The sequence below is a fragment of the Oncorhynchus kisutch genome, linkage group LG3 (genome assembly GCF_002021735.2).
Source record: "Oncorhynchus kisutch isolate 150728-3 linkage group LG3, Okis_V2, whole genome shotgun sequence".
NCBI lineage: Eukaryota > Metazoa > Chordata > Actinopteri > Salmoniformes > Salmonidae > Oncorhynchus > Oncorhynchus kisutch.
Window position 1 is genome coordinate 21,113,789 of NC_034176.2, and position 13,552 is coordinate 21,127,340.

The window sequence follows — 13,552 nt, forward strand, 5'->3', positions numbered from 1 at the left end:
CTCATCTGTCCTGGCCAGTAACATGGTGCAGACAGAATGTCATTTGGAAGAAGTCCTCTGCCAACATAAAATCCCAGCTCATAAAGTCTACTGCAGTGAAAATGACCTAAATAAACACAACCCCAAAATAAACCTCCCTGGGTTCACATAACCTTCTCCAAATAGAGGACAGGAAGGGGAAGTGCAGACAAACCACTTCTCTAAAAGTTGGAAATGAGGCTACCTGAGCAGTGCCATCCTGGGTTTTAGATTTCAAGATCCTACACCGTTTGCTACCCTGGATCAGAGTACCCCTCTGACGATTTGTAAAACGCAAACACATTCTAACTGTTCTGATTGGTCCCAGAAACCGATGGATTGAGCCAGAGCCAGAACACATGTGGGTAAAGAGCCGTTTTGAAAATTCTGCATTGGGTAGAGATTATCTAATCGCTAATAACTTTTTTTTTTGTACAATACTCCTCATTTTGACATCACAACAACTAACTTCAGTGATTGCAGTCTCAGACTGAAGTATGTAGCGAACGACAGAGCAGCGGAAGAATTCCATTTGTCGTCAGGCAATACAGTGTGCTAAATGCCTATCATTGTATCCTACAGCTTTTTCCACAGCTGTGCTGATTTACCTGTATCTCTGCCACATGGGACACGAGCTAGCTGAAGGGTCAGAGTTGACTGCATGAGGAGGCAGAGTTAAGGGAACCTGGACCCCAACCAGTCACACTTCTAGACCAGAGGTCTGTGGTCCTCTCCTCCTAGAGATGGTGAGTGTTCTGTCTGTGTGTGTGTGTCTGAGGCTGGTGGGAGGAGCTATAGGAGGACAACTCATAATGGCTGGAATGGATTCAATGGAATGGTACCAAACACATGGAAACAACGTGTTTGACTCGGTTCCATTGAATCCATTCCAGCCATTACAATGTGTACGTCCTCCTATAGCACCTCCCATCAGCCTCTGGTGTGCCTGTCTGAGTGTGAGGATGTCTGTCTGATGTGGCTATCTTTGTCTGTGGCTATAATGTATTTTGGGTCTGTGTGTATGTTTCTGTATGTCAGTTCTTACATAAAGACCGGTTGTTTGAGAGGAGAGAGAAAGAGTCAGAGGTGATGTGTAATGTATTTGTTTTGGTTGTTGATGTGCACCCCTCTCTGATGTAGAGATGTGATTTTCCCTGCAGTGTTAATTTCACTTTAATGAAATTTAACGAGACGATAATTCCACGTGAGACTAATGGACATTCAAGTAGACATGAAACTCTCATCTGTTTTGTCCAATCATAAGCAGGCATCCCTGTGCAGAATATATCATGCAATCCTCTCATTGGCTGATAACATCTTTCTGTTTCACAGGATTTTTGCGTTTATCTGGCTCTCCCACACGCACCCAGCTCCCGGACACTTCGGTCTCGGTCTCTTTTGAACTGATTATTTTGAATTGCCTGCACAGTCAGGACAGTTCAATTGTAACAAACTAACCTCAATTAGAAACAATCATTTATTTGAATGTCTTTGCTTTCATTTATGCCACTTTTGCTCTGATCACATCGAAGCTCTATTTTGCCATGTGCGCTGTCATTTATCTGCGTGTTGCAGTTGCCTTTTCTGATTGGAAAAACAAATGCTTTTCACTGAAATATTAGGAGTACAGTAATACTTCTGGCTTTGTTGGAAGGCTCATATTCTCCCCTTTAAAAGGAAATCAATGTTATTTACCCCCCTCCGACGGTTATTATGTAGAGAAAATTGTTAATTTTGGCTGGCATTGGGTTACAATGTTGTCAGTTAAGGAATATGAGGCAATAATAGGCTGTGTGCACAAGTAAGAGGTAAATCTAAATTATTTAATGGAGAAAAAAAAATGCGCTGACTAAAACTAGATGGTAAATAACTAAAACCAAAGAATGAAATTACTAAAGTGACTAAGACCAAAGCATATTTTAAGACTTAAACTAAGAATAAAACTGAATCTAAAATAGCTGCTAAAAGTAGCCCTTTACACCTTTGAAAATTGGAGATTTGGGTACTGATAAGCGCCTCAATAGTAACGCATTAGCTGTACCGGAATATTAAATAAATTACGTCAGCGCTCAGGCTGTGCTCTTCACATCGCTCTATGGGTTTTGACTGAAATTGGGTTTTGACTTGAGCACCGCACACGATAAGAAGTTGCCCCCATCTCTCCCGCTCATTCGGCAACTTTTGCAAAACAAATTGTCTGAGTGAGGAAAATGCTGTAAATTTAAGAGGACTCGATATATTTTGAAAGATGATACGTTGAGGATTATAATAAATACCTGCTTTGATGTCATACAGTGCCTTCAGAAAGTTTTCATATCCCTTGACCTATTCCACATTTTGTTATAGCCTGAATTCAAAATGAATTATATTTATTTTTCTTCTTACCAATCTACACTCAATACCCCATAACAACAAAGTGGGAAAAATTTTTGGGGGACATTTTGGCAAATGTATTAAATTAAATACAGAAATATCTCATTAACATAAGTATTCACACCCCTGAGTCACTACATGTTAGAATCAATCTTTCTAAGTCTTTCCACACCTGCATTGTGCAACATTTACCCATTTTATTATTTTGAAAATGGTTCAATCTCTCTCATTTGGTTGTTGATCATTGCTAGATAACCATGTGCTCCATCCACAGTCCTTTACGATTACAAGCAAACCCATAACATGAGGAGTGGTACTTAGTAATGTGTTGTATTGGAATTACTCCAAACATTACACCTTTGTATTCAGGACAAAAAAGTTAATTTGCTTTGCCACACATTTTGCATTATTACTTTAGTGCCTTGATGCATGTTTTGGAATATATATGTTTTATTCTGTACGTGTTTCCTTTTCACTCTGTCAATTAGGTTAGTATTGTGGAGTTACTAAAATGTTGATCCATTCTCAGTTTTTTCCTATCACAGCTATTTAAACTTTAACTGTTTTAAAGTCCCCATTGGCCTCATGGTGAAATAAATCTCTGATCGGTTTCCTTCCTCTCCGGCAACTCAGCAACTGAGTTAGGAAGGAAGCCTGTATCTTTGTAGTGACTGGATGTATTGATACAGGATCCATAGTGTAATTAATGACTTCACCATGCTCTGAGGTATTCAATGTCTGCTTGTCAATTCTTACCATTCTACCAATAGGTGCCCTTTGCGAGGCATTGGAAAACCTCTGTTTTTTGTGGTTGAATCTGTGTTTGAAATTCAGTGGTTGACTGAGGGACCTTACAGATGGATAATTGTATGTGTGGGGTACAGAGATGATGTAGTAATTCAAAAATCATGCCAAATATTATTATTGCAAACACAGTGAGTCCATTCAACTTTATTATTTGACTTGTTTTCACACATTTTTACTCCTGAACTTATTTAGGCTTGTTATAACAAACGGTTGAGTACTTATTGACTCAAGACTTTTCAGCTTTCCATTTTTTTTAAATTAATTTGCAAAAATTTCGCAAAATGTAATTCCTCTAACATTATGGGGTATTGTGTGTATGTGTAGGCCATTGATATAAAAAAAGAAGCAATTTATTCCATGTTAAATTCAGGCTGTAACACAACAAATGGTGTAAAATGTCAGGGGTGGGAATACTTTCAGAAGCAAGCCAGAGTCCAAATGTGCACTTCAGATTTCCATATAAAACTCATGTCACATACAGTGTCAACGTTTATGTTCACTATGTTTGATGTACAGTTATAAGATGACATGGCGCCACACCTTGGGTTGTTCTGAACACAATGTTTTGTCTATTGTGAAGAAACCTTGCCACAGAAAACGCACACCTGAATGCACTTATGACTCCTTTCTATTTGCACCAGAATTACAATCTGTTAGTCAGAATTGCCTTGTTAATGTCTAACACTGTAAGATTTTATAACTTCGCTGGTCAGAACAAGCTTTCAAATGATGCCCACCTGACCCAGATCGCGATTTATAATGGGCCATTTTGGATTGCTTTAACAACAGTAATTGTGTAATTACGGGGATGTAAGGGTTCTGTTCCAAACAAAACAACTAAAAGTATGCTTGCTCTAGTTCCTCAACGGCACAGCTTAGGAGAGCTCAACAAAAGTTGAAGACTCTTCTTTGAGTCATAAATGTGCATTGCAATTACATAGGAACTGTGCACACTTTAGAGACGTGTGGCCACTTGGAGACACCAGTTAGTCTTCTTCCTCAGTTTTCTTTTGTTGTCTTATGTTACACCTACAGTACCCCACATTTTCCAGGAATATTGTCATCTTACTTAGGGATGTGCATCTTTCCCTTTCAAGACAATTCGATACATGGACTCTGATACGATAAAGAAACTATACGTTGTAGTTTGAATCAATTCGGGGGGTGGGTGGGGGCAGCAATATGTCATCTGTTTTTTTTTGTCCCCCCACTTTGGTTCTGAATTTACTAGCACCCACTAATTAACTTGTCATTTTTGCAGATTAAGTGTTTGGGATAATGTATCCATTTTTATTGTTTACAAATTAGTTATAACATAGCCAATGAAAAATATATATACACACAATGCATTTGGAAAGCATTTCCACATTTTGTTACGTTACAGCCTATATATTCTAAAATGGATAGTGTTTTAAAGTCTTCATAAATATACACACTACCCCATAATGACAAAGCTAAAACAGGTTTTTAGAAAATGTTGCAAATGTTAAAAAATATATAAAAAATTTTTTAAAGCGGATACCTTATTTACATCAGTATTCAGACACTTTGCTATGAGACTAGAAATTGAGCTCAGGTGCATCCTGTTTCCATTGATCATCCTTGATCTTTCAACAACTTGATTGGACTCCACCTGTGGTAAATTCAATTGATTGGACATGATTTGGAAAGGAGCACACACCTGTCTATATAAGGTGTCACAGTTGACAGTGCATGTCAGAGCAAAAACCAAGCCATGAGGTCGAAGGAATTGTCCGTAGAGCTCTGAGACAGGATTGTGTTGAGGCGCAGATCTGGGGAAGGGTACCAAGAAATGTCTGCAGCATTGAAGGTCCCCAAAAACAGTAGCTTCTATCATTCTTAAATGGAAGAACTTTGGAAGCACCAAGACTCTTTCTAGAGCTGGCCGCCCTGCCAAACTGAGCAATTGGGAGATAAGGGCCTTAGTCAAGGGATGACAGAGCTCAAGAGTTCCTCTGTGGAGATGGTTGTCTTTCTGGAAGGTTCTCCCATCTCTGCAGCACTCCACAATCAGGCCTTTATGGTTTAATACATGGATCCTGGACTTCCTGATGGGCCGCCCCCAAATGGTAAGGGCAGGTAACAACACGGGGGCCCCTCGGTGTGTGCTCAGTCCCCTTCTGTACTCCCTGTTCACTCATGACTGCAGGGCCAGGCACGACTCCAACACCATCATTAAGTTTGCTGATGACAACAGTGGTAGGCCTGATCACCGATAACGATGGGACAGCCTATAGGGAGGAGGTCAGAGACCTGACCTTGTAGTGCAAGGACAACAACCTCTCCCTTAACGTGATCAAGACAAAGGAGATGATTGTGGACTACAGGAAAAGGAGGACCGAGCACGCCCCCATTCTCATCGACGGAGCTGGAGTGGAGCAGGTTGAGAGCTTGAAGTTCCTTGGTGTTCACATCAACAACAAACTAACATGGTCCAAATACACCAAGACATTTGTGAAGAGGGCATGACAAAGCCTATTTCCCCTCAGGAGACTGAAAGATTTGGCATTGGTCCTCAGGTACTCAATGTTTTACAGCTGCACCATCGAGAGATTCCTGACGGGTTGCATCACTGCCTGGTATGGAAACTACTCGGCCTCCGACCGCAAGGCACGACAGAGGGTAGTGCGTACGGCCCATTACATCACCGGGGCCAAGCTTCCTACCATCCAGGATCTCTATACCAGGCAGTGTCTGAGGAAGGCCCTAAAAATTGCCAGCGACGCAGATGTACAAGATCAGGAACAGGCCACCTACCTCACATGGGTCAGGAAGCAGGGCGCATTTGGACTAGGCTACAAATATTCCCTGGGGTGTTTCGGCATAAAAAATTATTTGTAGATCAATGACTGTCAACACAGCACAACATTGAAGGAGAGGAAGCATCAGTTGTCCCATAACACGGGGTATTTTCGGAAGGTAGAACGTAATAATAATAATAATAATAATAAAAATGTATGTGTGTTATATATATATATATATGTGTGTGTGTGAATCGGCGATTTGTAACATTTTAATCGATTTTTCTGACCAATGCATGTTACATTTGGATCAGTTTGGGCTCCGCGGAATGATGCAGTCAACTTTGAACCGGGGACCGATACGTGTTAAGTGAATTGTTACACCCCTAATGTTACTATGTATCACCCAGTATTTTGTTATCAACAAATGCTGCAAAGTACAGTAAAATGAACAGTAATATTTGAATTCAGTCTTGACACATGAACTATTGTCCTCAAATTTGGTCTAATAATTGTCCCATAATCACCAAACTCTTCCCTTTCAATTGCTACCATGATTATGCAGATGCTTTTCCTATTTATTCTGTAAGAATATCATTTAGACCTTTCTCTATAAGCCAATTCTCATGAGTATAAAGCGTTAACACTGATGCAGACAGGCAGTGCAATGTATGTTTCCCTTGCCACTAAAGCCCATTAACATTGAATAGAGAGGAATAGAGAGACTGACCTTGGGCTCAAAGCTCCACATGGTGCTCTCTCTCTACTGTGTACAGTTAGGCTTGCAAATCGGTACACATTAGCTGATGCAGCTTATTTCTAGGCAAGCACGCTATCCCTACGAATATCTCGTAATGTTAATATTGTATAGGGCAACATTGGTTTTGTAAGTAGGACAAATGGAAATATGCTGCAGCACCTGTTGCTAGGAGGTGTTACTGTCAAGTATATGCAGTGTAAGATGGCTTGTCTGGCTCAGCAAACAAACACCTAACTGTAATTGGCAAAGTCATTTGGAGTTTTTCTTCAGACTTTTTTTTTTACAAAGGATCATGTTCTCAATTACTTAGTTCTTTCTTCCTCTCAGAGGTCCATCCGATTGTTTGCCAATGACGACCGCCACGTCATGGCAAAGCATGCCAACATCTACCCTTCGCCAGAGGAGCTGGAGGCTGTCCAGAAGCTGGTGTCCACCGTGGAATGTGCCCTCAAGCAGGTATCAGACTGGATGGACAACCTCAACGCCTCCCAAAGCAAGGTCCCGATCCCCACCACCAGTGACCCCAAGGATGTTGAAGACTCTACCGGCAGCCGCAGCACCACAAAGTGAGTCTTCTTCTCCCATGTTGCAAAAGTTTGAGACACTCTACATGGTAGGTTTTTACAAAGCACTTATACAGTTACTGTTACTGTTCTGGTGAAAATGTGTGGGCTACATCAATTTAATTTTGAGCATCTGAAAGCAAAACATTTTTAGTAAAAAATGACATCCTTTGAAACTAGTGTTATGTGGCTGATTTACTGCTCTGCTCTATCCTCACCAGGCCCCAGAATGCTTCAATCCTGTGTGGGGTTATGCGTGTTGGTCTTGTGGCTAAAGGCCTCCTGGTTAAAGGAGACATGGACTTGGAGCTGGTCCTGATGTGCAGAGACAAACCCACCAAACTACTGCTGTACACTGTCAGCACCAACCTGCCAGTGCAACTACAGGTCTGTTTCCACTCAAGCATTTTACATGAGCAAACTAACTGTAACATTTTAAAATGGATGGGATGGCACATTATCCTAAAAAATGTAAAATTTTCCGATGTGAGTTTCGAATACCAGTACTTTATGTCGTGCAGATCTGAGCCTACCACCATTGCTTTCTGTAATATAGTGCAGACCTAACAACATCCACAACTGCAGTCTCTAGTGCATTGCAGAGCTGACTACTGTACTGTACATGGTCTCCTCGTCAGCCAGTTAACCTTCACAGCAGGCTGGAGCGGTATTTATCATCAAGGGACGATTCCATTAGCACCTTTCGGCTTCACAGCACATGGGGTGGAGAGAGGTTGTCACAGAAGTAGAGCGATGATGCATTCTTCAAAGGAACTAGCAGGAACTAGACTAGATAATACACCTGAATCTTTCTCCCTTTGAACATAATCACTACAAAATAAGATGCCATGCATAGAAAATTGAATTGGAAGTTTCTTAGTATGTTGCCTGTAAAGTTGAAACTTTAGTAATATAATAGTGTGTGTGTGTGATGTTGGACGTACCACAGCTGGCTTATGATCTGCCTCAACCCTGGTTGTTGCCCTTTCAGACGCTGACAGAGGACCAGTATGAGGTGCGGCCGAGTGTGTCGGAGTCAGCCATCCAGGTGGTCAACACCAACAACCCCAAATTCACCCTGAAGATTACCCTGTCCTCTCTGGCCATGAGAGAAAAACACACTGCCACAGAAGAAGGTATTTACCCCTTCTGTTTGTCCTTGCCATGAGATGTTTTTTCTCTCTTATTTAACCTTTTAATAGAGTTTAAAAGTATATTATGTTGTCTCCAGCTGAAACAGTTTTATGTTTTAATTGTCTGATAAAATCATACATTCATATCTTGAATTCCTTAAAGATGTACACAGTAAAACCTTAACCCTTACTTCCGTTGTGGTCTTCTCCTTAAATTAGCGAGGGAGGGAGAGGAGGGGGAGCAAAGAGAAAAAGGAGGGAGACCGCAGGAATGAGGGTAGTACAAAGCAGAGGTGGAATGGGGTGTGGAGAAAAGAGATAAAGGAGGGTGATTGAGGAGAGTTAAAAGGGGACAGGAGGGGGTTGGAGGTGGTCAGGAGAAAGGGGAGGGACAGGAGGGGGTAGGAGGTGGTCAGGAGAAAGGGGAGGGACAGGAGGTGGTCAGGAGAAAGGGGAGGGACAGGAGGTGGTCAGGAGAAAGGGGAGGGACAGGAGGTGGTCAGGAGAAAGGGGAGGGACAGGAGGTGGTCAGGAGAAAGGGGAGGGGGTTGGAGGTGGTCAGGAGAAAGGGGAGGGGGTTGGAGGTGGTCAGGAGAAAGGGGAGGGGGTTGGAGGTGGTCAGGAGAAAGGGGAGGGGGTTGGAGGTGGTCAGGAGAAAGGGGAGGGGGTTGGAGGTGGTCAGGAGAAAGGGGAGGGGGTTGGAGGTGGTCAGGAGAAAGGGGAGGGGGTTGGAGGTGGTCAGGAGAAAGGGGAGGGGGTTGGAGGTGGTCAGGAGAAAGGGGAGGGGGTTGGAGGTGGTCAGGAGAAAGGGGAGGGACATGAATCTGTTAAGTGTCTCGATAGTAAGATCTGGAAGCGTATCCCCGTTGGGATACAGCCAAGTGTAAAAAGAGCCATCTCTGCTCAGGTTTCTCCTACAGCGTTCTGTCTCATCATTCTTGTCTAACAGAGAGTCAGGATGCTTATTTCCTTGCCCAACATCCAGTTAGTGGGAAACTGGAGAGTGACAGGAGTGCTTATGCTGTGGTTTTTAAAAAGGGAATGAATGAAAGGTGAGTCAGACATGAAGAGCAGCCATTATGTAACACCGATTGTTGTGTCAACCCCACTGGGGGAGACAAAAGGTTTTCAGCATTCTGTACAAAGGCCGTTGCAGCATAAATATTGCATTGAGTGTTAAGTGTAATACTGGAGCAGATAAATTCTAGGAGAGAAAGATTTTGTGCTGAGCCTCCAAATAATCCAAACAGCACAAGCAAAGAAGTAACCAATACAATATGCCAGCACAAGTTCTCCGGCAACCTCTAGTTTTGGGGAATAACCTGAGCGGAACATAGAATAGTCAGTCAATCTATAGAATTTAAATTAGGATTAAATTTACACGGTTCCATCTGGCCTCGCAACTAGTTGTGGTACTTTACCGTAGCATCCTCAACCCTGAGGAAGGCACATTGCCCTGAAACAGTTCTCTCCATTGAATGTTCGGGAGTATATGTGCAAATGTCTGTATTTTACCACAGCACTCCAGCCCAGCGTCTGTGGATTATTAAACCTGGGAGCCCGCCTAGCAACGAGGCCCAGCGTCTGTGGATTATTAAACCTGGGAGATACGGGCTGGGAGCCCGCCTAACAACGAGGCCCAGCGCAGGACGCCCGGGTACAAGGGGCTCCCCCTTAAACCACTCTGTCTAGCCCTTGACATGGCTCCCCCCTTCTGTTCACTGTACTTCTCTTCACTGGTTTACTGTATATCATGACATTTTGGTCCATGTCCATTTCAGAGCTGACCAAAGACAGACAAACTGGTATCCAACTGCCTTCTTGACTCCTGATATTCATCATATTTTGTAATTTGTGGAAGACTGGTGGTCTATGCCCATTGATAATTGAGGCCTCTCTAACGTTGCAGTTGATTTGCTCAGAATGACATCCCATAAATTCATGTTGTAAAGTCAGTAGTATTAATTTTCTTTGGTTTTTGGTCACTAATCAAAATCTAAGTTGATGACGTGTGGGAAAGCTCATTGGTGTTGTCTTATTGGAATGTGGTACTTATGGTTGATGGCTTCTTCATGACCTGCTGCTGGTGGAGAGCATAGGAAGGGCTCAGGAGGTTCCATTAGCCTGGTTTCTTGGACAATCTCATTTCCCGCAGAAAATATCACAAAATCCCTGAGAAATCCTGAAAGGACTGAGATTTAGTGTGTATTCAGTGCCTCTATTGTCCTATTTATGTCCTTGCAGTCTCTGGGCCAAGTTCCTTATCAGATGCCTGTATTTTATTTCCCAGATCTCCCCTGGCTCAGACCATGAAGGCCCTCAGTCTAATATTAGGAGGTGGGACATGGAATGACCCTGTGTTGTGATACAGGTTGACCCTGGCCTGTGTCACTCATTGGCTTGTCTGTTAGTCCTCCACCTCTTCCAACCTGTTCAGCTTTCACAATGGACTCTACAGCAAAGATCTGCAAAACCACACACACCGTGCTCTTACAAACCCTTCCGTAAATACAGTATACTACCGCACATGGCTACTAGCCATGCATTTGAAATGGCCAGTGTGGCCACTAAATTAAAAAGCCAATGATCTTAGAACAAGAATTCACCATTTTAAAGAAATCAGAAAAGCAATTTGATTTCCAGCTTCCTCTATTCTCCACAGCTCAATAAACCAAGCAAGGAATTAACATTTAAAACTTAAAAATAAGTGGCTCTTACTGTCCAATTTCATTAGTCTTATTGATATAAATATTTGCAGGAAAATATGTCCCAACGGTTGGAGTCAATTATCCATCAAAAAATACAATGACTAATTCTAAAATAAGAGGTACAACCTAATATAATTAATGCCGAAAAGGCATTTGATTGTGAGGAGTGGGGGCTAAGTTTTTGTACCTTTTTGAAATAGCCAGTGTCATTTGTGGTTCTAGCTGTAGGCCAATATACAGTAGATGTAATTGAATGTGAATTCCATTGCCAATTTGCCACGGTAATTATTTGGGGGGAGATGGAGAGGTTCTCTTACAAAGCTCAGAGTTCTTTAGTGTGGTGTGCAGTATGTTTGCTCGGCCCAGAGTAATCACCTCCTAGCTAGTTGCTCCCGAGAAAATGAGCTTTCACTTTCTTTCCAGGGTGGCGTCCTCACTCTGATGTTTATGTTCTGCCGTTGCTTTTTATTTTCTCCCACGGCTCCGTTCCAGCCATGGCACGGCACTGTTGATCCCACAGGAAGCCAGTGTGGAAACTTTTTAATAAACATAAACATCTGATCAACCTGCAAGACAGAAAATACTAGCATGGCATCCTACTACAATACATTACAAATTAATTGAATTATGACTAAATTCCATTTTTACAATTTCAATTCCAAGGCTTTCCAACTACTTCTCTAAACATCCTATGGTTACAGAACTAATCTCCAGACATGATCCCTTACATTCTTCTCATCTAAAAGTCTGTCGTGTGTCCTGAGATGTGGCCATGCTCTCATTTTCGTTGTCCTGCACTGAACCGACAACACACTTCTGGTGGTGAAGCCATCTCAGTGCCACTGATCTGCATCCAGACTTCAGTGTCCATCCGGCAGAGCCACAGCAGAAGCATGCACTCACATTTACTCTGTAAACACTTCTGTCAGCTTCTGTGCAGGAGGGGGAAAAAATCTAACTTTCAAACATAAAAATTTCGCCTCAACTCATTCTATCAGATCAGTGGGATGCTATTTATAGCTGGCCACCCTACTTGCCTGTGTGTCGGTCCTAAATGATAGCCTATTCCCTAAACGTGCCTGTGTGTCTGTGGATACATCCTAAATGGCAGCCTATTCCCTAAAGTGCTCTACTTTTGACCAGCGCCCACATGGGTAATAGGGTACCATTTCAGATGCAGCCCGTGTCTGTGTGGCAGTCTTTCTGAAGGTCCCCTCGGCCAACACAATGTGTGTCCTCATCCTGTCCCTCTCTCCAGAGGAAGGCGTGGGGGACCTTGAGGTGCTGGACGAGCGGCGGTGCCAGGCCGCACTGGCAACACTCAGACACACCAAATGGTTCCAGGTGGGACATCTGCTCTGATTTCATGGTTTGATATTCAATTCATATCTCATTCAGATAGAACAGTTTGCTCCCTGGGAGATATCTAGGGGAACATTAAATGGCTGAGGGGAGAGTGGGCTATGTTTAGAAATGCTTTGTCAAGGGATTCTTTCTAACAAATATACACTGCTCAAAAAAATAAAGGGAACACTAAAATAACACATCCTAGATCTGAATGAATGGAATATTCTTATTAAATACTTTTTTCTTTACATAGTTGAATGTGCTGACTACAAAATCACACAAATTATCAATGGAAATCAAATTTATCAACCCATGGAGGTCTGGATTTGGAGTGACACTCAAAATTAAAGTGGAAAACCACACTACAGGCTGATCCAACTTTGATGTAATGTCCTTAAAACAAGTCAAAATGAGGCTCATTAGTGTGTGTGGCCTCCACGTGCCTCTGACCTCCCTACAACGCCTGGGCATGCTCCTGATGAGGTGGCGGATGGTCTCCTGAGGGATCTCCTCCCAGACCTGGACTAAAGCATCTGCCAACTCCTGGACAGTCTGTGGTGAAATGTGGCATTGGTGGATGGAGCAAGACATGATGTCCCAGATGTGCTCAATTGGATTCAGGTCTGGGGAACGGGCGGGCCCGTCTATAGCATCAATGCCTTCCTCTTGCAGGAACTGCTGACACTCCAGCCACATGAGGTCTAGCATTGTCTTGCATTAGGAGGAACCCAGGGCCAACCGCACCAGCATATGGTCTCACAAGGGGTCTGAGGATCTCATCTCGGTATCTAATGGCAGTCAGGCTACCTCTGGCGAGCACATGGAGGGCTGTGCGGCCCCCCTAAGAAATGCCACCCCACACCATGACTGACCCACCACCAAACCGGTCATGCTGGAGGATGTTGCAGGCAGCAGAACGTTCTCCACGGCGTCTCCAGACTCTGTCACTTCTGTCACATGTGCTCAGTGTGAACCTGCTTTCATCTGTGAAGAGCACAGGGCGCCAGTGGCGGATTTGCCAATCGACACATGCACATTTGTGGCCTACTGGAGGCCATTTTGCAGGGCTCTGGCAGTGCTC

The 13,552-nt window shown here is 43.1% G+C and overlaps 1 protein-coding gene across 1 annotated transcript in view; it reads left to right on the forward strand.

Moving 5' to 3' along the window:
- LOC109877536 (spermatid perinuclear RNA-binding protein) overlaps positions 1-13,552 on the forward strand; it is a 34,993-nt gene that overhangs the window by 4,548 nt on the left and 16,893 nt on the right. Inside the window, exons 2-6 of the mRNA XM_020469778.2 lie at positions 601-764; positions 7,048-7,286; positions 7,505-7,670; positions 8,275-8,419; positions 12,383-12,468. Coding sequence (XP_020325367.1) covers positions 762-764; positions 7,048-7,286; positions 7,505-7,670; positions 8,275-8,419; positions 12,383-12,468 — 639 coding nt within the window. The 5' untranslated portion in view covers positions 601-761. The remainder of the gene's footprint in view (positions 1-600; positions 765-7,047; positions 7,287-7,504; positions 7,671-8,274; positions 8,420-12,382; positions 12,469-13,552) is intronic.